General features: G+C 51.0%; 1 protein-coding gene across 4 annotated transcripts in view; it reads right to left on the bottom strand.

Moving 5' to 3' along the window:
• Positions 1-2: 2 nt before the first annotated feature.
• SMG5 (SMG5 nonsense mediated mRNA decay factor) overlaps positions 3-27,427 on the bottom strand; it is a 27,737-nt gene continuing 312 nt past the window's right edge. For 2 of the 4 annotated variants that reach the window (XM_024748175.1, XM_024748176.1), the window contains exons 2-22: positions 23,564-23,662; positions 22,916-23,039; positions 22,393-22,549; positions 20,427-20,516; positions 19,390-19,479; positions 18,599-18,677; positions 14,937-15,062; positions 14,763-14,831; positions 14,093-14,301; positions 13,280-13,417; positions 12,515-13,114; positions 10,659-10,834; positions 9,464-9,539; positions 8,582-8,757; positions 7,416-7,574; positions 4,238-4,297; positions 3,677-3,836; positions 3,164-3,254; positions 2,210-2,284; positions 1,638-1,776; positions 3-1,458 (exon numbers count right to left, since the gene is read on the bottom strand). In XM_024748175.1, coding sequence (XP_024603943.1) covers positions 1,375-1,458; positions 1,638-1,776; positions 2,210-2,284; positions 3,164-3,254; positions 3,677-3,836; positions 4,238-4,297; positions 7,416-7,574; positions 8,582-8,757; positions 9,464-9,539; positions 10,659-10,834; positions 12,515-13,114; positions 13,280-13,417; positions 14,093-14,301; positions 14,763-14,831; positions 14,937-15,062; positions 18,599-18,677; positions 19,390-19,479; positions 20,427-20,516; positions 22,393-22,549; positions 22,916-23,039; positions 23,564-23,662 — 2,977 coding nt within the window. In that variant the 3' untranslated portion in view covers positions 3-1,374. Of the gene's footprint in view, positions 1,459-1,637; positions 1,777-2,209; positions 2,285-3,163; positions 3,255-3,676; positions 3,837-4,237; positions 4,298-7,415; positions 7,575-8,581; positions 8,758-9,463; positions 9,540-10,658; positions 10,835-12,514; positions 13,115-13,279; positions 13,418-14,092; positions 14,302-14,762; positions 14,832-14,936; positions 15,063-18,598; positions 18,678-19,389; positions 19,480-19,592; positions 19,620-20,426; positions 20,517-21,092; positions 21,543-22,392; positions 22,550-22,915; positions 23,040-23,563; positions 23,663-27,427 lie in introns of those variants that run through there. The other 2 variants (XM_024748179.1, XM_024748180.1) reach the window with 2 other exon arrangements.

Here is a 27,427-nt window from a genome sequence, read left to right as displayed (position 1 = left end):
GGAGCGGGCTTCTGGGGGTCTTTATTAAGTGATGCTTTTAGTCTCAGCCTCTGCCAGGGACTGGAAGTGGGGGTGATCCCACTCCCCCCAGGTTGTACCAGACTTGCTGTCTTAGAGGAAGGAGGCAGGCAGCCAGTTCTCCTCCGAGAACAGTCTGGGAAGCTAGGCTAGTGCTGGGGTGGGGAACAGCAGAGCTGAGATCCCCGACCCTCAACCCCCAGCCCGAGCTGTATGTGCAGCCCGAGCGGGAGGGGCCGAGGCAATCCTGGCCAAAGCCTCCCACACTCAGCCCCACTCTTGCTGCTCCACTCACTGCCCTGAGCTATTCGTGATCTCTGCTCTCACATTCACCTCAACACTCCAGAAGCTAGCCCCATGCTCAGCTCCTCCAGGCCTTTAGTCCCGGGGAAGGACAAAAGTAGGGAAGCCCATCAGGGCAGAGGGTCCCTGGGCGGGCAGCTTCAAGGGGCCTCTCCTTTCTGCTGTCCATCCAAACACAGGCCCCTCCCTAGATAGTAAGGGGGGTTGTGGCCTCAAACTTCACCCCTCTCTCCTCTTACCAGCATCCCACTCTGTCCCAGCACAGCAGCCCAGAGCACAAAGTGCAGTGACCATGGGGCTGGCGGGCACAGAAGCCCTCATTGGCATATAGGCCGGACTGCCTGCAGCCGTTGTGGGCCTGCTCCCTGCCCTGGAGGCTAGACGAAGGGAGACAGAAAACAGAAGCGGGGCAATGGGTGTGCATCCCCTGCAGCAGGAGGAGGGGATCTAAGCCCTGCCCTGCTACTGGTGCAGGCAGCTCCAGGCCCCTCTTCCTTAAGAGTCCCCAAGGCTCCAGAGCTGCCCAGCCCCTGCAAAGGGAGATAAGAGGGGGATGGGTGGTCCTCAAGGAGAGGAAGGGTCTGCAGAGAACCACCCAGACACCTGGTGTTACCCAACTCTACCCCCAGGCCCAGAGGGCCCAAACTCCTGGCACCAACCACCCTGCGTCTTGGGTGAGGAAGAAGGGCCCCTTCTGCTGTCCCTTCCCCTCAGAGGTCCAGGAACCACTCCAACGAAACGCAGACACCCGTGCCTGCCACCTGCCCCTGGGGAAAGCAGGGGGGCTGAGGCAGGAAGGCTGGCTAGGGGCCCACAGGCCTCTCCTGCTCCAAGCACTTTCCTTGCTTTCCTGACGTCGTCTTGGCAACAGGGGGACCCCGCCCTCCCAGCTGGCTCCTGGGCCCTCCCTGCAGCCTGTGTGCAGCTGGGCTTCCTTCCTGTGTGCGTGCGTGAGTCTGCGTGTGGTGGGGTGACTACAGGTGGTGGTCCTGGCTGCCAGGGAGGGCAGGAGAGATCTGGAGTCAGCCCCGCTGCAGGGCCTGGGGGTCGGTCTCAACCAATCTCCTTCCACTGCTTGTAGAAGTCCAGAACATTCTTGATGTCCACACTGGCATGTGCAGCGGCCTGCAAGGCTGCCTGTAGAATTGGGGGGAGGACAAATGGAGGAGGGCCTGACCTCCCAAACTCTGGGACAAGTCGTTGAGGGGCTGGGGAAGGGGTGATAGAAGAGGAAAAGGGCAGCTGTCTGGTCTGAGGGAGTCGACACCGGTACCTCTTCCCCATTCCACACTGCCAAACATCACCCCATGACCCACCTGCATAGGGCCTGAGAGCGTGCTGGGGTTGTCCAGTGGAAGGCCTGTGATGATGGTCACCATGCCACTCGGGTCCTCCTCACCTGCCCTCTGGGCCAGAGTCAGCTGTTTGCAGCTGTCCAGGATCTTATAGAGCGTCCTGGTGGGAGCAGGAGGAAGGCGGGCCAAGCCCCAGCATTAGCACAGCCTGAACACCAGATCTCCAGGGCACAGGGGAAGCTGGGGTTGAGGAGGGCACCAGGAGAGAGCGAGAGAAACCAGGCAGCCCACAGGAGAGGGTCCTGGAAGCTGGCCCCAGAGGACATGCTACAGGGACTGGGCAAAGGTTCAATGAGTGAGGAAGCTGAGTCCAAGGATCTCAGGGCCACGGGGGCTCAGATGCTGGAGCAACTTCTCACTCCAACTAAGGTGAGACCTGCAGGAGGCCTCTGGCAGAATAAGCCTGGCCCCGCGCTGGTCCTGCTGCCTGTTACGGAATTCTCCGGCCCCGTCCCTCTGTCCTGGGGAGTGCCCACAGAGGAGCAAGGTAGGCAACCTATCTGAGGTTCTAGGGGTGGGGGCTGAAATTTTACCAGGCATCTGCATCCTGCCTCTTCAGCTTATGCCGCTCAAAGCTCTTCCCCACCTCTTTCTGGCAGCGAATGTACCTGCAAAGGAGACGAGAGAGTGTAGGTTGGGGGCAGGGGAGAGGGAGGGCACCTCATACAAAGCAGGCCATTGTGGCGCAGGGGACCCAGTTTTATCGGGGGGGGGCGGGGCACGTCTCCCACATCACAGGTCTGTTTGGAGTCATTCTGAAGTGGCTTCCTAGCTGCTGAGCCCAGCTTGCTTTTCCTCCTGATAACATCAATTCTTTGGTTCCTCCCTGGGGAGGAGCTGGGAGGGGAGAAGCAGCAGATGCTTTTCAAGTCAGTGCTTCTGGAGACAAGGTCCAAACAAGCAGGCTTTGTGCAGCTTTCTGACCAGGCAAGGGCAAATGCAGAGGCAGGGTGGGCCAGCCATAAATGCAGAGGAGGGGTGGGCCAGCCAGCAGAGAGCAGGGAGCTTTCTCCCTCTTCCCTACACCCAGTGTCTAGTCCTTTTCTGGCCCCAAAGGCCAGAAGGGAGGGCCTGTGCTGGGCTGAACACCTATACACTGCCATCTGTCCCCCCAGCCCCATGGGAAGCCCCTGGGCAGCCCCGATGAAGGCACTCCCACCTTGGTCAACCTGATCACCTAAAGCAGGAGAACCTCCTGCAAAGGAGTCCATAGGTTGGAGATGGGGGCTTGTTCCCCTCTCCCCGGTCACAGTGATCTCATGTTTGCCCCAGAGGTAGATGGACAGCAGGTCACTGTTTCCCAACAGGGCTCCTAGCTCCTCCAATCGCTGTCTATTTCAGCACCTAAGACCCTGACTTCTAATTATGTCTTCGGCCTCCCTCCCCAGGCAGTGAGCCAACTGTGACCAGGGTCCACGTGTCTTACACGAGGAACACACGCATTTATTGTCTGTGCTCAGCAGAGGTCCAGCCAGGCCTGCGCTCACCTGTTCCCTTTTTTAAACTCTGCCTCCAGGTATCGGATCCCATCCCGGGCCCCGGGGTGTTCCTTCTTCAGCAAATCCAGGCCATCGATCACTGGTGGGCAAGATGGGGGGTGGGGGAACGACAAAACAGATGAGCTCAGGCTGTCGTGACTCGGGGCTCTGCAGAAGCATGCGCACTCACTCCAGGGCGCACTGCAGGAAAAGGGGCCGTAGCTCCTACAGGAATCCCGAAGCTCCTCCGAACACTGACCTTCTGCCAACAATGTATGCTGGCACCTTACCAACTGCTTTCACTTAGATTTTCTCATCTGTTTCTCCCAACCATCTTGTGAGTCAGGGTTTAACAGGGATTGTCATGCCTACTTTGCAGATGAAATGACTGAAGTTCAGAGAGGCAGCAGGACTTGACCAAGGCCACTGTGTGTAAACTGGGCCCCAAGTAAGGGTCTCTCAATCCCAAGCCAGATCCTCTTCTAGCCACACTCTCTGCTCCCACCTCTCCAATATACTTACCTGTCCTTGGGATGATGACAATGAAGCGGCCACTGGTGGCCAGCTGGCGGATGACAGGGAGGTGGTGGCAAAGGGCTTGGGTGTCGGGGACGAGGTAGGGAGACATTGCTGACTGGGCCTTGGGCTGCTGCAGGCTCCCTTCCAGCTGAGAGACCTCGAGCTGTTGAGAGAAGGCAGAGTGGGTGGAGCTGCATGCAGCCTGGGCAGGGGAAGAATGGTACTCAAGGTGGCTCTTATGGGGCTCCTCCTGCTGCCAATGGGAACAAGGGACCCCTTCGACGAATGGCCTCATAGGAAAAGTAGACAGAAACAAGTGGTAAAGGAAAGAGGAAGAGAAAGAGAAAGAAAAGAGACAGAAGTGAAGGCAGAAGGGAGCACAAAAGCTCAGTGACAAGTCAGCAGTTGGAAGGCAGTCTAGGAGGCTGGGAGGGTAGCCAGGGCAAGGTGGAGAGCCACGGCAGGCAGAACAGGGGCTGAAGCTGGAGGGTTGAGGACGTGCCAGGGGGCTTCAGGCAATAACCAGATCAAGAGCAGAAGGAGTACGGGGCCCCAACTTCTTACCTGAAGCCGTAGCTGGGCCATGTCTCTCATTAGCCTGTTCCGCCGAGCTTCCTCCTGTGCCTACAAGGGGAAAATACCAGGTGCTAAGCTTGGGACAAGAAGCTGGGGGAATGAATATCCCTTTCTCCAGTGATCAAGAAGACCAAAAGGGATTCCTGGGGTCTGAAATAGGTACGGCCTCATATAAAGTCAGCTCTCTATCACTCCTGCTAAGTGAGGGGAAGGGAGGCGTGGGAGAAAAAATATCCCTCCTGTGTAATCTGAACACATTTCATTAGGAGCCCACAGAAGCTCACGCCTCCCAGGGAGAGAGGGAGGGGATGGCACCTGTCTGTGTCTCAGGGTTCCACCCCTGCTCCTCTCAATCTGTCCTCCCTCCCAGGGGATACCATCCATGCACCCCTTCGCTTTCTATCATCATCCACTTGCCAACTTCTTCCACAAGCTGCAGCTTCAGCCCAGACCTGACCACTCATGAGTTCCAGACGTACGTACCCAAATGCCTACTTGACAGCCCCACCTGTTTCTCAGAACCTGCTTCTCATCCTCTAGTGTTCCCCAGCTTGCTAAGTAAACCACCATCTGCCAAGTCAGAAAGCTAGCTAGCTTTGGCTTTTCCCTCTCTTTCAGCCCCAGAAGCTATCAGCCTCCCAGTCCTGTCAACTGTACCTCCTAAAAAATCATTCACATCCCTCTGCATCCCTCCATCTTCAACATGCAACCCCGGTCTAAGCCAGTACCTCCCACCTTGACTATTATAACCACCTTCTTTTTGGTCTCTGCCTCCAGCCCAACTCATTTTCTCTGCCTGCAACCAAGGCGATCTTTCAAAAACCATCTGCTGTCCATCATGGCCCTGACTAAAAGTCCTGTGATGGTTTTCCTTTGTCTTCTAGATGAAGTCCAAATTCCTTAGTACGGTCTAAAGATGGGGACTTATTCTAAAAGACATGGGGAGCCACTGAAGGCTCTTTGACGAGCAAACTGGCATCATCAGTGATGCTTTAAAATATTAGTCTGGAATGTATAATCTCATCCTAATCATAAGAAGACACCAGACAAAGCCAAGTGAGGGACATTCTACAAAACAACTGAACAATACTCCTTAGCACTGTCAAGATTATAAAAGACAAGGAAAGGGACTTCCCTGGTAACGTGGTGGTTAAGACTCTGGGCTCCCAATGCAGGGGGCATGGGTTCGATCCCTGGTCAGGGAACTAGATCCCACACGCATCCCACAACTAAGGAGCTCGCCTGACTCAACTAAGATCCGGTGCAACCAAATAAATAAATAAATATTTAAAAAAAAAAAAAAAAAAAAAAGACATGGAAAGACTGAGGAGACACTAAAACAATCAAATGTAATGTGGGATTCTGGAGAAGAAAATAGACATTTACAGGAAAACTAGTGAAATCTGAATAAAGTCTGTAGTTAACAGGATTGTACTAATCCTAACTTCTTAGTTTTGATAATTATACTATGGTTATGAAGTGTCCACCTCTTACCCGCCTGTGGAGTGTCCCCTTCGAGAAACTCTGGTAGAGAAAGCAAAGAAGGGAGGCAGAAGACCAGACCCATCGGGAAAGAGGGGTCCCTAAACCAGGCAGACACTAGAGCCCAGAGAGTAGGAGCAGCGCCCCGCCTGGCTTGCAGAGAAGCTAAGCTCCCACAGCAGCTTAGAACAAGGACAAGAGCCTGGTCTTTCCAATTCCAGAGCCCTGGCTCTGCCACTGATACCTCCTCCTTTGTCATTCTGAGCTTCCTTGTCTATAAAATGAGGCTGCAAGCACCCACCTCACAGGGCTGTTACAGAGTTAAATGAGATGTCACATGCAAAGCAGCTTTGCACATGGAAAACTCTCGATAAATGATGGGAGATGGCAATATGACAAGGACCACGCTGCTGCTGCCAGGGGATAAACCCCTTGGGGTGGAAACGTGACTCAGGCAGAGCAGGAGGCAGTCCCAGCAGGCAGTGTGGCCTGAGTCCACCGTGGCCTGTGGTGTCTAGCACCACACCAGAGGGGCTTTCAAGTATTCCGTGCCCCCAGGAGGAGTCTTCGGGAGGTTTAGGCCAGAAGAAATGCCTGCAAACTCTAACATTTTTTGAAGCTGTGTGACTTCCCCATAATTATTTTTGTAACCCCCTGTGTTTTCCCCTATGCAACAGCAATGAAAGCCTTAACACAAAAGGTTAGTTTTTAACAAAACGTGCTTGCTTTTAAGGCAGCAAGGAGAGGGGTTTCTGGGGAGACTGAGCCCCTTCCCATCTGCAGGAAGGGGGTACTCAGAGGTCGGGGAGCCTGGGGCTGGGGAAAGGAAGAACATGGGGGAGGAGACTGGCTTGAGATGAAGAAGAACCCCTGGGCTTGCCAAGACACGTGGGCCGTGCTTCCCGCGCCAGACACCACCCCCCCAAATGTACTGGTGCCACTTAGCTTGGGGAGGACAACACGCCCAGGGTTGTGCAGGCCCCACTAAAGAACCCACAGTGTTGCTCACAAAGTATTAGCCTCACAAGAGAAAGGCCTGTCTTGTTTGCTGCTGTAACCCTCATGCCTAGGATACTGATGGGTCTGGCATAGAGCAGATTCTCAGTAAGTATTTGTGGAATGAATGACTGACTGGAAAAGAGGTAACACAGGCCACCTCCTACTCTTTGAGGCTTCTATGGGATGGAAGGGTTCCTGCATGGTGTCTGATGCCAGGATCCCGCCATTCCTCAGTCTTCATCCCTCGAAAAGGAAAGGGAAAGGAGCATTTTGCTGAGCGCACATACTCCACAGCACACACTCCAGAATGCAAAGTGCAAAGTGCCTGCCGTTCTCTATCATTGCTCAGTCACAGCAACCCCGTAACGCTGATTCAACTATTCCTGCGTAACCGATGAGGAAACAGACTCAGCAAGGTTAAGTGACTTGCTCAATTCAGACTAGGAGGTGACAGAGATGGCCCTCAATCCCCAGTGAGTCTACATACAGGCCGGTGCCAGGCTGCCTCTGCTCAAAGCAACTCTCACTCCCTATCAGCCCTCAGTTCCCTCCCCAGGCTCAGTCTCCCCGGCCCCAATGACCAGGTTCTTCAGTCGAGGGCCACCAGTGTGTCTAAGCCTCTGACCCTGGCTTTCTCAGTGAGCCCACGGGAGCAGAGCAGACAGGGAGGGGAGGCCTGACTCACCATGCGGAACTGGGCCTGGGCCTGCTGCAGCAGGCTCTCCTGCTCAGACTGGGCGATGCTGACGAAGATGCCGACCTCTGGGTTGAACTGCAGGATGCTGCCTTGCAGGCGGGCAACGAAGTGGCCAAAGCTGCGGATGCAGCAGACGCGCACGACCGTCTGTGAGGAGACATGGGAGGCGGCCCGGCTGAGCAGGGCCCTCCAGGCCCACTGGCCCCCGCTCCTCCCCTCCGCCGTCCCTGCCAGCCCAACCAACTCAGCAACACGGGCTCCCTCGTAAGGCCTGTGGTCTGTGGGGTGGAAAAGAGGAGCACCGAGGCCCAGGGCCTCTAGCTAACGGAAAAGGAGTGGGCAAGTAGGGCGAGGAGACTCCCAGAAGGACTAGAGAAGCAGGACTCAGGGCTGAGAAGAAAGAGACAAGGGCATGGGCTGGGAGTGATGAGACCTGGGTTCTTATGCCATCTTTCTCTGGGTCTCAGATCCTAACGTGTAAAATGAAAGGACAAACTAGATCACCATTTCCAACTTATGTTTTTGGTCAGCAAAACCCTTCTTTCCCCATCAAACAAATATCTTATCTAGAATGCTAAAATATAAAACAGACTATCAAGCCAAGCTGGAGAAGGAGGAACCAACGCGGGGGGTGGGGGTGGGGGTGGGGTGTGTGTGTGTTGGGGACAGGGGCTGGGACGCCTGTCCACTTGGCTTCCCTTTGCTGCCCCAAGACGGCCCATGTGGTGACACAGATTCAAGGGTGAAAGTCACTGGACTAAATGGGTAGCACATTCCCTTCCAGCTCCAACTTTCTGTTTGCTGGTCAGCTTAGAGGAGGCTGGGCTCAGAAAAGAAAAGAGACCAACAGTGATTTCAAAGCCCTAATAATTTACTTGTTTTGTCCTCTCCAAAAAGTGGAGAAAGGGGAAGGAGGCTTGCTCTACAAAGGGAGACACTACCAACAGCAAACCTGTGGAAGGACATCCTGCCAAGGAGGAAAGGAAGTCCAAATGGTTCACCGAGTGAAAAAGGACTCACAGCTGCAGCCCCAGGGACATGCTCCCTGTCTGGATGGAAGGGTTGCCTGCCCGTCCCCTCCAGCCCTGAGCCCCTGCTTTGCTACTGAGTCTGATGAACAACAGAGCTTGTGGCGTGAGAAATGATATCCTCACCTCCTCTGAGGTGCTGAGCAAGAGCCGATCCGTGTCAAAGTTAAAGCGTCTGTGGGCAGCCCGGAGGGGAGGCAGGTTGCGAAGTGCCATGTCCTCTGGGAGCAGCAAGCTAGACGGGAGGTCAGGCAGTTCACAACCTTCAAGAAGATCCTGGACCTCAGGACACAGGACCAGGCCTGGGGAGAAAGAGGACACATGAGACCACCTGCCCTATGGGAGCCCCCAGTCAGAGGGACACAGCCCTTCCTCAGAGGCTGTGAGACAGGACATACTCCTCGGACACAAAATGGGGAGAGATGGGGGGGAGGAAAGGAGAGATGGGTACACAGGGCCGCCAGGCAGAGCTTTAGGAGACCAGAGCTGGGAGGGTTAGAGGACCGCTCAGACTGGGATGGCCCCCTGACAGAGGGACAATTACACTAGGATGGATGTGAGAGGAGGAGCTCTGGAAGAAGGAATGGACTGCCCTTGGGTGAGTCCAGAGGTAGGAGAAGGTGATTTCCAGCTGGAAGGTGGCAGGAGGGGATGACCCAGACAGATGGGCTCTGAAGGTCAAGGTCAATTCTCAATGAGGAAGGCAGCGGTGCCACACCAGTGACTGGGGCTGGCTCACAGGCTCCCCTCACTCTGCTCTTGCCACTCCACTGCCTTCCCCAGGGAGCACACTCCCTGGTGGACCAGGCCACCTCCCCACAGTGGGGCAGTGTTGGGGCAGGAAACCAGAGAGGCCCAGACCACAATGACTGCTGTGTGTTAGGGAGGCTAGGCAGTGAATCCCATTAACCTCCTTACCCTAAGGACCAGGTTACCAGGAAGGGGGAGGCGGGCTTTGTGGGGCCAGCGAGGGAGAGAGAGGGAGGACAGTGCCAGGGACTCACTCACCAGACTCTTGGAGTTCGCCAGCAGCTGGCAACAGATTAAGCAACACAGAGAGGCGGTTCCACAGACTTTGAGAGCTCTTGAGGGAGAGAGAGAAGAGGAAGCCTTCAGCTGGGGCAGTGCTGGAGGCTGGCAGTGAACAAGAAAAGCACTATATCTGAGGGGTCTGGGGCTATGGTCACAGGCCTAGAAGCGTTTGAGAGAAAAATTAACAAAAGAGGCCAAGGCGGGGCTCACGGAGGACTTGGAAAACAGGGAGGAATGAAGAAGGGGGCCATGAAGCCTCACTGAACGTCATCAACCGCTGAAGGCTTGAAACCACAGGAGAAACTCTCTGGGTCTCGGGAGTGGAAAAAGCTAGAGTGCTGGAGGAAGCTTCTCCCTGTCTAGCACAAACTTTTCCTTTCAGCCCTCCACATGTCCACACTGGGCCACCGCTCTGGGGATATGACCATCTTCGCCACACCGCCCTCGATGACTAGCAATGACTAACTAGCTGTCATCAGGCACAAGCGCATGCCCACGGCTGTGCCTGGCCCTGACCTGAGCTCCCTCATCCAGGGAAGAGGGCGACCTGCAGAGAAAAGGGTCTCCACAGCAGGCAGGGGTGCTACTGGAATAAGGGAGCACTGAAGAAAAGCCTCAGGGCACCGGAGGCTCAAGATTAAGACTCTGAACCTGAGAAAGGAAGGAACAGGTCACAATCACGCCAGCCAGTCTCCATGGCAGCCCGCTTCTGACACCACTCACTCCAGCTCCAGGACTCTCTTTAAGCCGTTTCCCGGCTCACAACACCTGCACCTTGTCTGAACATCCTGTCACTACTCAGTGCTCTCTCCTTTCTCTGGACGCCGGTGTTTACCTATCAAGGTTAGCCCTTGAACACATACTGTCACAGACGTTACTCATAATGGCAGGCATTATGCCTGGCGTTGGGGACACAAAGCAGAATAAGCAGTGCTATTTTCCCAGTCCACAAAATTTGTATCCCAGCCCAGGCCACAGACTCTTTGAGGGCAAAGGTCATGCCTAATCCTTGCCCTGTAAAAAGCATAAGGAGCCAGCACAGAGCAGGTGCTTGACAATAACTTTTGTCTTGACCAGCCCACCTGAGGGGATTCCCACACCCCATCCTGGCTGGCGTCCTCCCCTTACACCTTGGGACCTGACGGAGAGCAGTGGGAGTGGAGTGACGCACCTGCGCACACACAATGATGAGGTCGGGGTTAGTCCGCAGCCAGTCCAGGAAGACTTTCACAGCAGGAAGCAGGCCTTCGGCCATCAGGACTTGCAGCTTCTCCTGGATGCTGCGCTCATTCCGACAGGAGCGCCCACTAGACTCACTTCCCTCCGACTCAGAGCCCTCTTCAGAGGCTGGGGGTGGGTGACAGAGAACCAGGATGAGCGACTAGTAGGCACGTGGCAACAGGCTTCAGCTCTGTGCGGGGAGCATGCCCCAACCTGCTTGGACTCTTCTGAAGAATTCTGATGTGAGAAGAGAGGACTCAGCCTCCCGCCTAACTTTTCTAGGCTCAATAACTAGCTGCTTTTAAGCCAAGAGCCTGGTGCCTTTTAAAATACGAGCTAAGGGGCTTCCCTGGTGGTGCAGTGGTTGAGAATCCGCCTGCCAATGCAGGGGACATGGGTTCGAGCCCTGGTCCGGGAAGATCCACATGCCGTGGAGCAACTAAGCCCGTGCACCACAACTACTGAGCCTGCGCTCTAGAGCCCACGTGCCCCAACTACTGAAGCCCGCGTGCCCTAGAGCCCGTGCTCTGCAGCAAGAGAAGCCACTGTGATAAGAAGCCCACGCAATACAACGAAAGAGTAGCCCCTGCTCGCCGCAACTAGAGAAAGCCCGTGCACAGCAACGAAGACCCAACGCAGCCAAAAATAAATAAATTAAATAAATAAATAAAAAACACGAGCTAATTTGTGAGGTCTACAGCTACTCACTCAACTGATATTTATGATGTGCCTATACTGTGCAAAAGGCAGGGCAGACAGTCAGAAGTGAGCTACAGGTGGGGAGAAAAGGGGTACAGAATTAAAAGAACTACTTCCAACTCCTAGCTCTTCAAGTCTGCAGGTTAGAACACTAAGTAGTTCACACTCCAACTCTGAGCATCAGCTTCGTCATTTCTTTTATTCATTCAAAGTCCCAACCATGTGCCAAGCACTGTGTTAGGTAATGAGGATACAGCGATAGACAAAACATGGACTGCCCTGCCCTCAAGAGGCTCATGGTATTGCAGGGGAGGGACAGACAAGTCAACGGACAATGTCACTCGAGTGGGAAAAGGCTGGAAGTTGCCAAGGTGCAGAGTCTACAGGAGCCCACAGGAAGCCTACCCTTGGAGGAATCCCAGACCAAGTGACTTTTAAGCTAAAATCTAAAGTGAGAATTAGGCAAGCAATTGGCTAATTGAGAGGCTCGGGGCAAGGGAGGAAAAGTATATTCCAGACCAAAGAAGCACTGTGCACAGAAGCTTGGAGGTAAAGAACAGAATTTAGAATAGGGATGATAACTCTTCCACCACAAGACTGCAGTGAAAATTAGATAAGACCCCCAAAAAATCCAACCCAGTGCTTGGCATAGAGTAGATGCCGCAAATGCTCACTGCTGCTGCTGACCAGGTGCTCCCTTTGCACCTCAGGGGAAGACCCTCAGGGAAACAGTCTCATTCTAATCCACCTGCCCTGGTGGGTGCGGTTTTTCTAGCTTCCAGGAGCCCTGGTAGGACCTGGGATGGCACGGGAGGGAGTTACAGCTCCAGTGCTGTGTAGGGAGAAAAGCCCCAAACCCACAGGGCAAGGTGGGAGTGGGAGGAGAATAAGACCATGAAATCAGTTGGGAGCTGAGAATAAGGAAGTGAGCAGCAGAGGGGATTCCCAGGAAAAAACTCCAGGCCACACTACAGGCAGAAGCCGAAAGCCAGGCAGTGAGGGTGGGGATGAGAGGTACTCAAACAGAAAAAAGTGGCCTCTCTCAGATGAATGCCGATTGTATGGAGGTGAGGACCAAAGCAAGATGATGAAGAGAGGCCCAAGTACCTGGCTCTGAGGGCTTGTCCACATCCCCATTGACACAGGGCCTGCGGCTGGCCAAGGTGGGAGCTTCGGTGGCGGGCTGGAGGAGCAGGTTGCTGAAGGTGGGGGCCAGTCGGAAGCAGCGTTTAGTCTGGAACATCTGGGTGGACATGGCTTGTAGATTGCTGGCAATGCTGGCCTCACTGGGGCCCAGTGGGCCGTTGAGGGATTCAGGAGCCTCTGACCTGGCCCGAGGTGGCTCCAGGGCTGGGGACCGTGTCCCTTCCTCGTCCTCCATATCTTCCAGGTCTGATCGGGACTCTTGGCTGTTCATTTCTGAATCTGTCTCGGCATCAAAGGCAGTTCCCCCACCTTCAAGGCTCTTGTCGGAGCCACTGTCTGAGCCCTCACTGGCCCGGGCTGAGTCATGGCTCGAGTCTGAGTCAAAGCCTTCACTCAGGTCACTGTCATCACCAGCTTTGGGTGGGTGGCGCCGGCGGCGGAGGCAGGAGAGGCGGGAGAACTTCCGGCTCTTTCTGACCTCGCCATCTTGAGATGCTGCAGGAGGAGGCTCAGGACCCGGCTCCTCCACCTTCTCCAAGGGTTCCTTGGACTCTGGTTCATCTGTGGAAAGAGGACAGTCAGGTGGGGCCTTAGGGACAAACTGGAACGAGGACACTGGCAGGTGCTCTTTGACAGCACCTCCCCTGCCACAACTGTGCTCCCCTCCCACGATCCCCACACCCCATGCTAACCTTTCCACAGTCACAACCTCCCCCGTGCCTGCACCTGTGCCATCACTCTGGAATGCCGGGACGGGATTCTCGCCCTCTTCCAGCTCAGCTTGCAGCCGTATGTTGACATGATTGACGAGGTGGGAGAAGAGAGCCAGGGTGAAGGCAATGGCCGCACTGTACTGCTTGGACCCTAAAGCCAGGAAAGCCGGCATTAGGGGCCCAGGGCCCTGGAAAGGAGCGGGCTCCAACAATTTCAACCTCACCTCGCTGTTCTCAACCCTTCCCAGGATCCAACTGCCTCCGAAAACTTCCTCTAAGGTGAAAAAAGACTTCCCAGGTCTCTTCACTCTCATCCTGCTTCCTCATGTAAGCTCAGGGATGCTCTTGTCCCATCTCATCCTCCCTGGCTTTGATGCCTTCACGCAAGCGTCTCCCCATACGCCCCAAGCATCTTTGCACCCAGCCCTGCCTCTCCCTCCCGTCCATCCAACTTTGCTCTACATACACCTCCGGCAGAAAGGTTTCCAGAACTGCCTAACTGCCCCCACCCCCAGCAAGTCTGAATTCCGTCTGGATCATCAGCTAAGCATCTCAACCACTGTGTCTGCCTGGGTCCTGGCCAAGGGTACGTGTGTTTGTGGGTGCAGGAGGGCGGAGGGGGTGGGAATATGCTGTTGCCTTTGTTCATTCACTAGGGGCTTCTTTAGGGCAGGGTTCCTTGCCCCTGTCTCCCACAGCCAGGCGGCGACACAGGTAGTGAAGGGACTGCTTGTGGAAGCAAGTTCACGGATAAGGAGCTGCAGAAAACGGTAGTGAGGATCCCAGAAGCCAGTCTGGGAGAAATGAGGGACAGAGGGAGAGTTACCTGCTCTCTTCAAGCTGTGCACACCCATAAGGCAGATGATGACCATCTGAAAGATGAGAAGGTCCGGGAGGAAAGCATATCCGCTCTCATACTCCTCCTCATCCTCACTGGCCAGGCTGAGGTTGGGTGAGGAGGGCAGGTAGAAGAGACAGAGGTTGAAGTCCTCCAGGACTGACTGGCAAAGTGATGTCAGCTCTGAGTCCACAGAGCTATGGAAGGGCAGGATAACAGGGGAGGTCAGTGATGGGGGCTGGGGCAGGCAAAAAGAGCTGGGAATACAGGATTCAGAGAAAAGACCACAGGATCCTTAGGGGAGACTTCAGAAAGAGAAGCAGGGGGAATCAGTGCTTGCTGGTCTCCAAAGCAGACAGAATAACACGGGAAGGGCAGACACGCAGTGGAAGGGATGTGGGTAGGCTTCCCATTCGGCCACTCCTTCAACATCTAGTAAGCACCCACTGTGCCAGAGGGTAAGCCACCCAGAGAATGGGCACAGAACATAGGGTGAGACAGTGAGGGATGCCAAGAAAGGACTAGCCAGCTAAAGAATTTCCAATCAAAAGGCAGAATTCACCAGCCCACTCCCTCCTCTTCAAGTCCCCTGCCAGAAAGAAGCCATCGTGATGGGGCTCACAGGACACAGTTCTTGCCCACACTCTCTTCCACTCACCTGCTTTTGGGCTGCAGGAGGCTTTGCAGATACATAAAGTTCACCAGCAACCTCTTAATGTCTTTACATCTGAAATGAGAGGAGCCCAAGGTAAATGGTGAACAGCTCCAGGGTCCCTATGGTCCTACTGCACCAACTGCAGAAAGAACCCCTCTTCCCACAGGCCCCACTCACCGCTTCTTACTGGGAGAGAGCTTCCGAGTCTCGCACTTCTTCAGCTGGTGGTACATTTTGGCTGCCTTGTCATACAGCCGCTTGAGGTTCCCATAGGCCCCCTCAAAGGACACTTCCGACTGGATGCTGAAGGAGACAGAGGTGAGCTACTGAGTCTTGGCAGAGGCAGAGGTGGAGAGGGGAAATGTCAGTCTTCCAGGGATTTAGGGAGCACTGTTTCTAGTCAATACAGGCTGCTCCCAGCCTCCCCTTCCATGTATGCACTCAGGGTGAAAGCTATCTTTCCTAATAAAATACACACATACAATTTCCAGATTAATCAGAGTAATGATGACATCTGCATCTCCTCTGTATCTAGAAATGGGACAGTTAATCTCACTGAATGTTACAAACTTAACTTAGTTACCATCCCTGAAACACACTATCCTTCATCTTAAAGCACAGGCACTTAATAGGTAGCATTTAACAAGCATTTACTATGTGCAAAGATATTTACATACACTACTTCAGTTAATCCTCATATTCATTCAAATGCAAATATGTACTGAGCACCCCACTCTGCGTCACGCACTGTACCCTACTACTGTCCACATTTACAGATGAGGAAGTAAAGCCTGAGAGATCAAGTATAATGCAAAGGTCACATAAGGGACTTCCCTGGTGGCGCAGTGGTTAAGAATCCGCCTGCCAGTGCAGGGGACATGGGTTCGAGCTCTGGTCTGGGAAGACACCACATGCCGCGGAGCATGCACTACACTTACTATACTACATGTAGTAAGCCCATGCACTACAACTACTGAGCCTGAGCTCTAGAGCCCACAAGCCACAACTACTGAAGCCCGGTGCCTAGAGTCCGTGCTCCCCAACAAGAGAAGCCACCGCAACAAGAAGCCCGCGCACCGCAACAAAGAGTAGCCCCTGCTCGCCACAACTAGAGAAAAGCCCACGCGGGGCAACGAAGACCCAACGCGGCAATCAATCAATCAATCAATCAATAAAACAAAGGTCACATAGCTAAAACATAGTAGAGCTGAGTCTCCAACCCAAGTCTGTCTTATCACAAAGCCTATGAACTTAAGAGCATGCTATACTTTTTAAAAAATGTCTTGTTTTTTGAAACATCTTTTAATTACAAAAAAGCAGTGATAGAAAAGAAATACACGTCAGTGGTGAATTAAATATAGCTACAGGGCTTCCCTGGTGGCGTAGTGGTTGAGAGTCCGCCTGCCGATGCAGGGGACACGGGTTCGTGACCCGGTCTGGGAAGATCCCACATGCCACGGAGCGGCTGGGCCCGTGAGCCATGGCTGCTGAGCCTGCGAGTCCAGAGCCTGTGCTCCGCAACGGGAGAGGCCACAACAGTGAGAGGCCCGCGTACCGCAAAAAAAAAAAATAATAAATAAATTGATACTCCTTCCACTGAGAAGTGGGTTCTGTGTCACCTCCCCTTAAATCTTGGCAGGGGATGAGGGTGGGAGACGACGACTATGCAACTGCTTTGACCAAGAGAATACCGCAGGAGTGACTCCACCAGTTTCCAGGCCCAGCCTTAAGAGATTGGCAGACTCTACTTCCAAGTTTCTTGGGTCATTATTTGCTGTTGGAGCCCTGAGCCACTATGTAAGATGTCCATCTGCCCTGAGGAAGATACCACATGGAGAGGCCCTGAGACTACAGGCAGAGGGAGAGGGGTCCAGATGAACCAACCCTCCAGATATAGCAGACCCCCAAATCAGCCAAATACCACTGACTGACCCTAGACAATGCCACCAGGAGGAGAACTGCCAAACTGAGCCCTAGCCAAATGCCTAACCCACAAACCATGAGATATAACTGTTTAAGCATAGTAGAGGAGGACCTTATTTGGCACCTCCCAAACCTGGATGTGCTTGGCTCTCTTTGAAAGTGATTCACCCTAAATCATGATTATGAATGTGATGAGGGATCCAGGACAAGTAAGGGGGGCATTCCCTGGAAGGCATGCAAGGAATGGGAAAGATGCAATGGGAGGTTATAAACCTGGTAATCATATTCAAGAATGAATACACAAATAACAAAGGCTGGACAGGGTGTGGAGAAAAGGGAACCCCCCCACACTATTGGTGGGAATATAAATTGGTGCAGCCGCTATGGAAAACAGTATGGAGGTTCCTCAAAAAACTAAAAATAGAGTTGCCATGTGATCCAGCAATCCCACTCCTAGGTATATATCCAGACAAAACTATAATTCAAAAAGATACATGCACCTCTATGTTCATAGCACTATTTATAATAGCCAAGACATGGAAACAACCTAAATGTCCATTTACAGATGAATGGATGAAGATGTAATACATATATATATATATGTATACAATGGAATATCACTCAGCCATAAAAAAGAATGAAATAATGCCGTCTGCAGCAACATGGATGGAACTAGAGATTATCATATTAAGTGAAGTAAGTCAGACAGAGAAAGACAAATACCGTATCATATAACCTGTATGTGGAATCCAAAATATGACACAAATGAGCTTATCTACAAAACAGAAACAGTCTCACAGACATAGAAAACAGACTTGTGGTTGCCAAGGGAGAAGTGGGGGTGGAGGAGAGATGGAGTGGGAGTTTGGGGTTAGCAGATGCAAACTTTTACATATATGTAGAATGGATAAACAACAAGGTCCTACTGTATAGCACAGGGAACTATATTCAGTATCCTGTGATAAACCACAATGGGAAAGAATATAAAGGAGAATGTATGTATATGTATAACTGAATCACTTGGCTGTACAGCAGAAATTAACACAACATTGTAAATCAACTATATTTCAATTAAAAAAATAAAATGAATATAGTGGATGGGAGGCCAGTCTGTAGTGATCTAGTAACGGAACAGGGTAAATATCTGTTGATACAGGAAACAGGTTTCCTTGACCAGGAAGGCAGAATTAGGTTATTTTACTTTACACCTTAGTAGCTGACCATTTAAGCTATGAAGACCACCCTTATTCCCTTTAGGCTTTGAAGCCCAATTCACTATATAACTTCTTCTGAGACAGATTTGGCTTCTCAAGTAGACTCTGGCCCTGATTAGGTGGCAACAGTGAGTTTCCTGGCAGTTTATGTCTCACTAAGACTTAACCAATGGCATTCTCATTTACCTACCACTCTCACGTGCATTTGGTTATGGTGACTTAGTAACCTAAGCCTAATCAACTTTGGGTGCCCTGAAAAAATTTTTTTCATTCTAAGAGCTAAGTGTGAGATTCAGGGAAGCAGTGATCCACCCTGTTAAACTTGTCCCCCCATGCTGTCATCTCTGTCACCTCAAGACACTGAAGCTCTATAGTTCTGAAGTTCTTGTCAGAAGCTACTTTGGTACCATTTTATCAACTATAGCAAATTTATTTCCTTCTTCAGGAAGGCGGCAATCCTGTTATTTTTCATGACAGCAGACAGCTACTTCAGCTGCCCAAGTATCTACAAGTCCAGGTGGCGATGTGAAAAGCAGCAGGGCTGTGTCAGGATGCCCCTGAGAGAAGGGATCCCCTCAATCTTAGCATTCTCCTATCTATCTCACCCAGGAGCTAGAGAAGGGAGAAAGGGAAGAGAGAAAACAAAGCAGGAATTGTGCAGACATGGAAGTAGGGCTGGGGAAAGAGCTGGCAAATACTCACCAGCGCAGGTAGCAATACATGGCTTCCACATTATAGTACTTGCTGCCGGCAAGTGTGCCCAGCTGGTTGAAGGGCATTCCTGGAGAGGAAGAAAAGTCACCCAGTCTGTAGCCATAATACTCACCGAAAGCTGCAAGACCCAACCCACGTTAAGCATCAGAGAACTCATGGGGAGAACAGTGGGTCTGCAGGCGACACTGGTGTCTCAGGTGATCAGCAGTTTAATCTTGCTCCTCCAGGACGTTATCTATTCTAGACTCACTTCCTATCAGTCTAAGCCCACCTGGACCACCAGGGATTTCAGCACTGACAGCTGCCATTCCTTCAGCAGCAGCTGTGCCTCTTCCAATGCTGACTGAACTCCATGGAGCCCTCTCCTCTATCCCAGCTCAGTCTCTCACCTCTGAGTTCTCCTTCCTACATGCTAATCCCCATCTTTCCCTGTAATGGAGCCTTATCCGTTCCCTCACTGTGCCTCCATGGGGGCAGCTGAAGTATGGTCCCCTCTTTCTACAGAAACCTCAGGGACAGGGAAGCCATCTTGTCTCTCCCTCTTCTTCTGCCTCCTTCCTTCTTAGCTCAAGACTTTCCCATTTCTCTTCTCCTTCCACCATCTTCTGAGTGTGTGTTACAAGGGTCAGAATGCAGAACCAAGGTGAGGTATGAAAGAATTGAGAGTGGGTGGGAAGGACCCAGGGGGAAGTGAGTATGGCCTGCCTGCCATCTCAACATTGTCTTCCTCTTGGAAAATGCTGCTGGGTTGGGAGGCCCCAGTGGAGGGGTCCACTTACCAATCTGGGGAGCCACTGACAGGGCTTGGTAGTAAAATCTCTCAGCTAGCAGCTCAGTGTCTACGCCAGCTAATTCATTCTGATATCGTGCTGCAGGAGGGAGAGGAGGAAAAGAAATACAATGATTCCGTGTTTCAGAAAAACCTCCCCTCATCTGGGAGTCTACTCTGGAGAACTGTAATAAGAGCCCGGGAGGAAGATACCTGAGCTAGAAGGCAGGCTGCTTGGGTCTCTGGCACAGTCTTAAGTCTGCATGACTATGGGCAAACTGTTCAACTCTCTCTTCCTTGCTGGTAGGTCCAAAATGTAAAGAATATTTAGTGTTTGTAAAGTAAAGAGGCTCTTCTTGATTATCTCTTCCCAATGAAGGGGCTGCAGCATATATAAATGCTTGAAAAGACTTCTGATATTTGGTTCTGGAATTCAACTGCTCAGTTCTAGAGAGAAGACATTACTAATGACACTTGGTCAATCTACTGTGAAACAGCTGATTCTCTCTGTGCCCCTTGCCTATAAAGGGTCCAGGAGTGGGATGGGGGCAGGGAGACGAGCCTCAGATCAATAAAGGATAATGCATCTGACAGCCACACACCGGCAGCCTAATGACAGAACCTTTGTCTATCAGGACTAGATAGCCATAAAGCAAGAGCACTTTTCCATTCTGAGAAACATATTTCAGGCAGGTAAGTCCTCCCTGAGGTCTAACTGCAATTCCTCTAGGAATCCATGAAGAGAAAACCCCAAAGGAGAAAGACATCAAATTAAAATCTTCCTAACCCATCGCTGAAACCAGGTTATCACCCTGACTTTCTTAAAAAGCAAAGACATTTTCCTTCTTCTTGTATTCACCATCCTTTTCGACTCATGCACGAACAGTGAAAAGAAGGAAACACTGTAAACAGACTGGAGGAGAAAAGTTATCAGAGGCCACACTGCGCCTCCTGCTCTCCAATCACGTAAAGGGTGGTACCAACAAGAGCAGTTGGAGCCTGTCCTGTAGCCCAAAACAGAGAAAAATGAAAGGTTCGGATTCTTACACAAATCCCCCAGGTACACTAGACATCGGTGGCATGCCATCTGTGCCCAATCCATCTCCTTCCCTGAGGCAGACACTGGCTTCTTGCATCCTGAGAAAGAGAGAGAGAGAAAGAGAGAGAGAGAAAGAGAGAGAGAGATATGTTTATAAGCCCATTCCTCTGTCCCTACCTTTGGGGAAACACCTTTCCTAGGTGGAGAAAGGAGATAAAGAATCCAGGGCTAGTTTTAGAACACGGCCTTATGGGGCAGAGAAGACACCCATCCAGGACACAGATAGAGACACAGGCTCACAGGTAGACAGAGGTAGAGACACAGAAACTCATAGGCAGGGGTCATTCATAGGACAGAAAGGAACTACAACAGATGGGCTACGGTCCTCAACCTAGGACAGCTCCCTGGGGGAAGGTCGTGTGAAAGGTCATCATAGGAAGGCTTCTAGAAAGTAGAGGTGAGGCTCAAGTGTCAGTACAGTTGTGGGTGCCTTGGGTAGCAGCTCCCCACCTAAAGGTAAAAAGTTTGGGTAAAGATGGGGAACTTGCCCAGGAAGAATGGCATTTGAATGAGGCCAAGGTAAATGCTCCTGGCTTCTGCTTGGTGGGAGGTCCACAGAGAAGGCAGCCTATGGAGAGTCTATTCATGAGGGAAACGAGGTCATCTTGCCTGACCTGAGGACTGGTGGTGGCCAGAGCCAAACATGCATGGGCTCTCTCCTCTCCCTTCACCCAGGCAGCCTTGTAACTTCAGAGAGCTCCGGCTACTTGGCAGGCAGTTTTCCCATGTGCCAGGTACTGTTCTAAGTGTATTAAAATATCAACTTAAGTAATGCTCAAAGCAACCGCATGAGGTAGTTACTCTTGTTACTTCCATTTTACAGTTAAAGAAATCAAAGTTGCACAGCATCCTCCTATCCATTCCACTTTGCAGCCACACTCCTGGGTGTGTAGCTCCCATTCTGAGCAGCCTTTCCTAATATTCTTTATAGAGACATCGCTGAGTTGGCTGAATGAGAAATATCAATAAGGAGAAAAACTAAAATGATTTGGGGAACTGACCCTTTGAAATAAGGGTTCTTAATCTTTGTTTAAGCTATGGACCCCTCTGGCAATCTGGTATAACACCTATAAATGTTGCCTTGGATTGACGTTGTTTTGTTTTGTTTTGTTTTGTTTTTGGCTGCGCCACACATCTTGCAGGATTTTAGTTCCCCAACGAGGGACTGAACCCGGGGTCCCAGCAGTGAGAGTGCCAAGTCCTAACCACTGGACCGCCAGGGAATTCCCCATTGTTTTGTTTTTAAATGTTTTTAAATGTACAAAGTACAGTGCTCTGCTTCTGACCAGAGAATGCTGCCACATAGGGGTGTAGACACAACCTCCATCTCTGACCCAGAATGTCTTTGTCCTGGTGAGGGAAGGGGCATGGGGTGGGTAGGGGGTATAAAGAGCAAGGGGAGTTGGAGGAAGAGGGAAGGAGCTCTAAAGGATAGCTGAACTGAAGAGAAAACCACCATAGCTGCCAGTACCTCAGAAGGCCAAAAAGAGATTTGCACTATCTTGAAAGAATGTCCATGATTTCCCCAACGTTTCTAAAAACTTTAATACTTTCATCAATTACTAGGAAACAATCTCTAAAGTTAAAAGAAATGCCAGCCAAATTCAACTGGAAGGAAAAAAAATGCTATTAATAACATCTTTCAGTGTCAGACCTACTCTAGATCATTCCATTCCCTCCCCGACTCCCCATGGGTCTACAATCCCAGACTGAAGAGGTCTCTCTCTCTCTTTCCTTAAGATCTTTACCCCGAGTCATACGGTTGTTTGGGTAAATCCAAATTTCATGAAGCATTTGTAGGTCTTCTAGAATGCTCTCTGCCTGGCTGGGTCACAAGGTACATGGATCCTGAGGGATAAGAAGGCCAGAAGTAGAAGCATATGAACTTGCTCCTCGAGCCCAGGTTTCACTGACCTATGAGGGGGTCGGTGACATGGGTCCAGTCGATGCAGCACTGCAGTTCTAGCTGGTAGTGGGACTGGATATAAAGAAGGAGATGCTGGTAGAAGCCAATACCAGCGACCAGGTGTGTCCTGTAGGCACATTCCAAGGTGCTCCGGCTGTGGATATGCTGGAGATTGGGAAAGGGAAGGGGCTAGTTAAGCAACAAGATCAGAGTTCTGCTCCCCCATCCCTAATCATATTCATCTCCCTGAAGAAATAAACTTATCTTCTTGGCTCTGGAACTTTATCCACATCTCCTTTCACTCACAAGTTACCCCTATACCCTTAGACCTACTTCTCTGGTCTCCCCATCTGGGATCAGGCTCCCCTCCTTCCCTGATCCTAATTCCATATGACTCTCTCCCTTTCTGCTATCTCTTCCTTGGTTTCCCTATCTACAACCATACTCTGGCCCACTTGCCTAGCTGTCCTTTTCTTCCTTAGCTTCCCCACTTTAGACAAACATCTTCCCAAGATCTTGACCTCCCCTTACCTTTTTGTTAGTCTTGATAAGCTGGATAACTTCGTAGTACACCTTTCTCCACAGCAGCTCCTCTGCCTTCCTCCCATAGTCCACCGGGTGCAGGAACATAAGCTTGACGCAGAGCTCACGCAGCCTGGGAGGGTGTAGAGGAGAGCATGAGAGGGACTGCCCATCCCTTGGTGAGGGACACAAGAACTGAGGACAAGAAGGCATTTGCCAACACCCCGACTGACAAATCCCTGTGCCTCGCAATAGACATCCAGGGTCAGTCAGTAGGACCCAAGACAACAGCAGTCCTGGAAGGCAGTGGGAGCCCCAAAAGACAGAGGCAGGAGCAATAAGAATTTTAATAATCTTCATTTCTTTCCCTGCACCTTTCTCTCCTTTTTACTCTGCCTCTGTATCTCCTCTTTCCTTCCTTCATTATGCAGTATGGCCAACTCCTCCAACTCAAACACCATTCTAATGGTGTTAGATGTAGAAGCTGGAGAGAGTGACGGATCCCCTCTCCCTCTTAGGAAGGCCAGAGACGTCATACCCCATTATTGTACCATGAGGTCAGGAGATAAAAGAGAACATGTGTCTATATGTGACAGGGTTTCAGGTGGAAAGGAATAAAGAAACTGTAAGAATGTGTAGTTTAGAGTCTCAGCTTACTTGTTCCTCAGGCTAATGTTCTCTGGTTTGAACACTTCTTGATAAGCAGTTTTGTTGCAAAGGATGAGGTCAAGTCGATGCACAGCCTCCACCACGGCCCTGCAGGGAAATATAGGCAAACAGCCTCTGAGCCATGTGTATAGTCCCCCTATGATGCTGGAACACTGATCCTAGAGGAAAAGCTAAAGAATTTGGGGTGGGGAAACTAAATGGCTGCAGATTGAGCTCCGTACAAAACAAGATGAACACAGTCTCCATCCTGACACAGCAGTCCCCTCAGGAGACATCTGGCAATGCTGAAGACATTTTTGATTGTCACTACCTGGGGGAGGGGAAGAAGAGGCATTGCTATTGGCATTTACTGTGTGCTGCTAGACACACCCCACAATACATGGGAAAGTCTACCACCATAACTATCCTGCCCCAACTGTCAACAGTGTCAAGGTAGAGAAACTGTGATATGGAAGGTAGACTCTCTCAATGGAAAGAGCATAGGCTGTGATGCCAGGCAAAACATCTAGGGATTGAACCTGGCTGTGTCTTACTAACTCTATAACTTTGGGCAAAATTACCTACCTCTTTAAGCCTTAGTTACCACATGCATAAAAGTGGAAATAATAGCAGTTACCTCAAAGGGCTGTTGTGAGGATTAAATGAAATAATTTATATACAGCACTGGTATACAGTATGCACTCAATAAATATTGGTGGAATGAATAAATTATTATTATGCAAAGGCTTATTATCTCTGACATAAAGGAAAGGCATTCCTAATATAAAATTCTGCTTTGGAATAATGGGGTAAGAGAAAGGGGGAGGGTGTCCCTAAACTGCTTAGTTATAAGGTCTCCTGGATCCTGCTGAAGGAACTGTTTCTTTAATATAAAGTGTAGGCTCTGGAACAAGACAGCCTGGGTTCAAATCCTAGCTCTAGTTCTTACAAGCTATGTGGTCCTGGGTAAAAAATCTAACTTCCGGGACTTCCCTGGTGGTCCAGTGGTAAAGAATCTGCCGTCCAATGCAGGGGACGTGGGTTCAATCCCTGGTCGGGGAACTAAGATCCCACATGCCGTGGGGCAACTAAGCCTGCGTGCCTCAACTAGAGAGCCCATGTGCTGCAAACTACAGAGCCCACGCGCCCTGGAGCTTGCACACCACAACTAGAGAGAAAAAACCCACACGCCACAACTAGAGAGAATCCCGCACGCCGCAAAGATGCCGCATGCCTCAACGAAGATCCCGTGTGCCACAGCTAAGACCCAACGCAGCCAAAAAAAAAACCCTTAAAAAGAAAAATCTAACTTCCTTATGTGTCAGTTCTCTCATCTATAAAATGGGATTAATATCATCATCTACTTTGTGGGGGTTAAATTAGCTAATATATAAAGCACTTGTAACAGTGCCTTGTACACAGTAAGTACTCAAAAAATATTAGTCTTCATCCTGAGGAAGATATTCCAGACCCTAAGAGAAAAGTTCAAGGAAACTCTACAATGGATGGCCAAGAGGTGCCTGGGTAGGTATCATCTCTGGAAGGGTAAAACCCAGAGGACAGACAGCAGCTGTGAGAACAGGTGAATCAGGCACAGCTCTGGACACAAAACAACCAAAAAACAGGGAGTGATGATTCATAAAACAGTCCAAAATTGTTTCAGAACACTGAAACATGCTCCTGGGCTGGGGAAAGTGGGCCACAGCAGGCTAGCATCTTGTGGTGGCTCAGGTGGTACACCACTAAAAGCTGTCCTGTACAGGGCGAAGTGACCGCCAACACCCAGCTGAGTGGGTGGGATGGTAATCAAGGCCTTCTCACAGGCCATCTTAAGAGCCCAGCATTTCTCCAAACACCTCCTGGGCTGCCTAGAGATGGAAGCCAAGCCCTTTCAGCCATCCTGGCCCTCAATGCCAAGGGCAGCACCAGGCAGCCATCAGTGATATGCCAGCTTAGTCCCCAGGAAAGGGCTTTTAACTTCAGTGCCATGCACAGATGTAAGGAGGCTGTGTGTGTATGTATTTTTATGGACAGGCCCCAGGGCTTTCCTTAGATTCTCAATTCAAAAAGGTTAGTAACCACTACTCAAGGAAGTTCTAATTGCAAACTCTTAAACCTGAGAGGTCTCCCCACTTTCTTCCACATTTCCCATCAGACCCTAAGCTCCTCCACTAAATTGTAATCTCTAGAACAAAAACTACAAAAAAAAGTCTTGTGTCTCATTCACTATTGTAATCCTAGGCCTAGCAGTGTTAAAAAAAAAATTTTTTTAAAAAACAGTTAAAATTGGCCTAATTAACTGGTGCTTGTGTCCCTTCCAGCATCCCTTTTCCAGCTGCCTTTTCTGAGGGGCTTAAAACATTTCAGAATTTCATTTCTGTAAACAGACTGTGGGAATTTCCCAAATTTACTGAAGGTCGGATGACAGTTACATAGTCTAACAACATATTTACCTTGGGCCAAGAAATCAGACCTTCCTCCCGCAGTTCTTCCCACCAATCAACACTGCTATAATAAATAATAAAAAGAGATCCGCTGCCTCAAATTTCCATCCTGCCCAAAGCCAACAACACACAATTACCAGCAGAGATACCCACGCGCACACATGTAAACCACACATGCAAACATATCCGCTTAAGTCAGTCAGTTCTGTGAGGGCAGTGGCTTGAGAAAAAACAAGATTTGTGAATGATTAGAAGGATGACCAGAGCCATTTCCAAAAGCTGGAGACAAGTAAGGAATCTTGCAAGCACTGCCCACTCTGTCTGACAGGCAGCACTGACAATCGGCTGCATGACAAGGCACACATGCCATCCCAGCCAACTGCTCACCCACCTGGAGACTGCTTGGGGCAGCCCACAGTGAGAGCCCTGGGGCTGATAGATTGGATCACTTTTCTATTTTTGCATCAGCCTATACTCCCCTCTGCCTTCTGGCTTAGGAAGCCAGAGCAGGCAGGATGCCTACTCAAGGGAGGAAAAGACAACATGTTCTTGACTCTTTCACTGTCAAGATGAGGCCCATGGCTCTGAAGCTGGTCTTCTCAGGCAAACACCTCTGGTTCTAAAGAGCCTGAGCCAAATGAAAACCCCAAACCCTACTCCCTATTAGAAAGCAGAAAACTCAATTTGGTCTCTATGCTTCAACCTACTTTGATCCAGTTCAAGAGCCCATGTTTCAGCTGCCCCACACAGAAAATCCTCGACTCGGGGCAGGAGGAGCTCACTCAGGATGGGAAGAGCTCATACTGGCCTGTTCCCAACAGAGGGCTGAAAGACTGAAGATGTGAGTGGCACAGTGGCACTGTGGAAATCAGAAACCAGGAATGGAAGTTGCCTGGCAAGAGACTGTAGTCATGAGGCTGGAAGGAAGGCAGAACTCAGGAGTCCCCAGGTGCCCTGAAATGGGCTCCTATGACCGAAGAACATTCTGGACTCAAAGTCCTTCACCGCCCTTCCAGTCCAACACAAATAGTCTTCCAGCCTCTTTCTTTTCATTCCGATTCCCAAAACTTAGAGCCATAAGGGACCTCAAAGCCTATCAAATCCAAATCTCTCCTTTTAAGGATGAGAAAACTGAGGCCCAAGGTTAAACTGTGAGAGAATGGCAAAGCAAGGAGCTGAACCTGGCTCTCTTGATTTCAGTCCAGGGCTCTTCCCTGTTAAGTCCTTACAGGGTTCTAAGCACCATTCCCTTCCGGGTTTTTCTCCTATCTGTGACCCCACCCTCACCTTCCCAACCCCTGCAGTCCCCAATTCCCACCTTCTTACCCCAAATCCGCAAAGCTCGGTGCCCGCCCCAAGCTCACTGCGGAAGGTATCCCTCCACGTGCTTCCCTCCCAACCTCCCACCCACCCAATTCCTTCTTTCTGT

Source organism: Neophocaena asiaeorientalis, unplaced genomic scaffold (assembly GCF_003031525.2).
Source record: "Neophocaena asiaeorientalis asiaeorientalis breed wild unplaced genomic scaffold, Neophocaena_asiaeorientalis_V1.1 scaffold76, whole genome shotgun sequence".
NCBI classification, from domain to species: domain Eukaryota; kingdom Metazoa; phylum Chordata; class Mammalia; order Artiodactyla; family Phocoenidae; genus Neophocaena; species Neophocaena asiaeorientalis.
The sequence above is the reverse complement of the archived record's forward strand: the minus strand, read 5'-3'. Positions and strand labels throughout refer to the sequence as shown.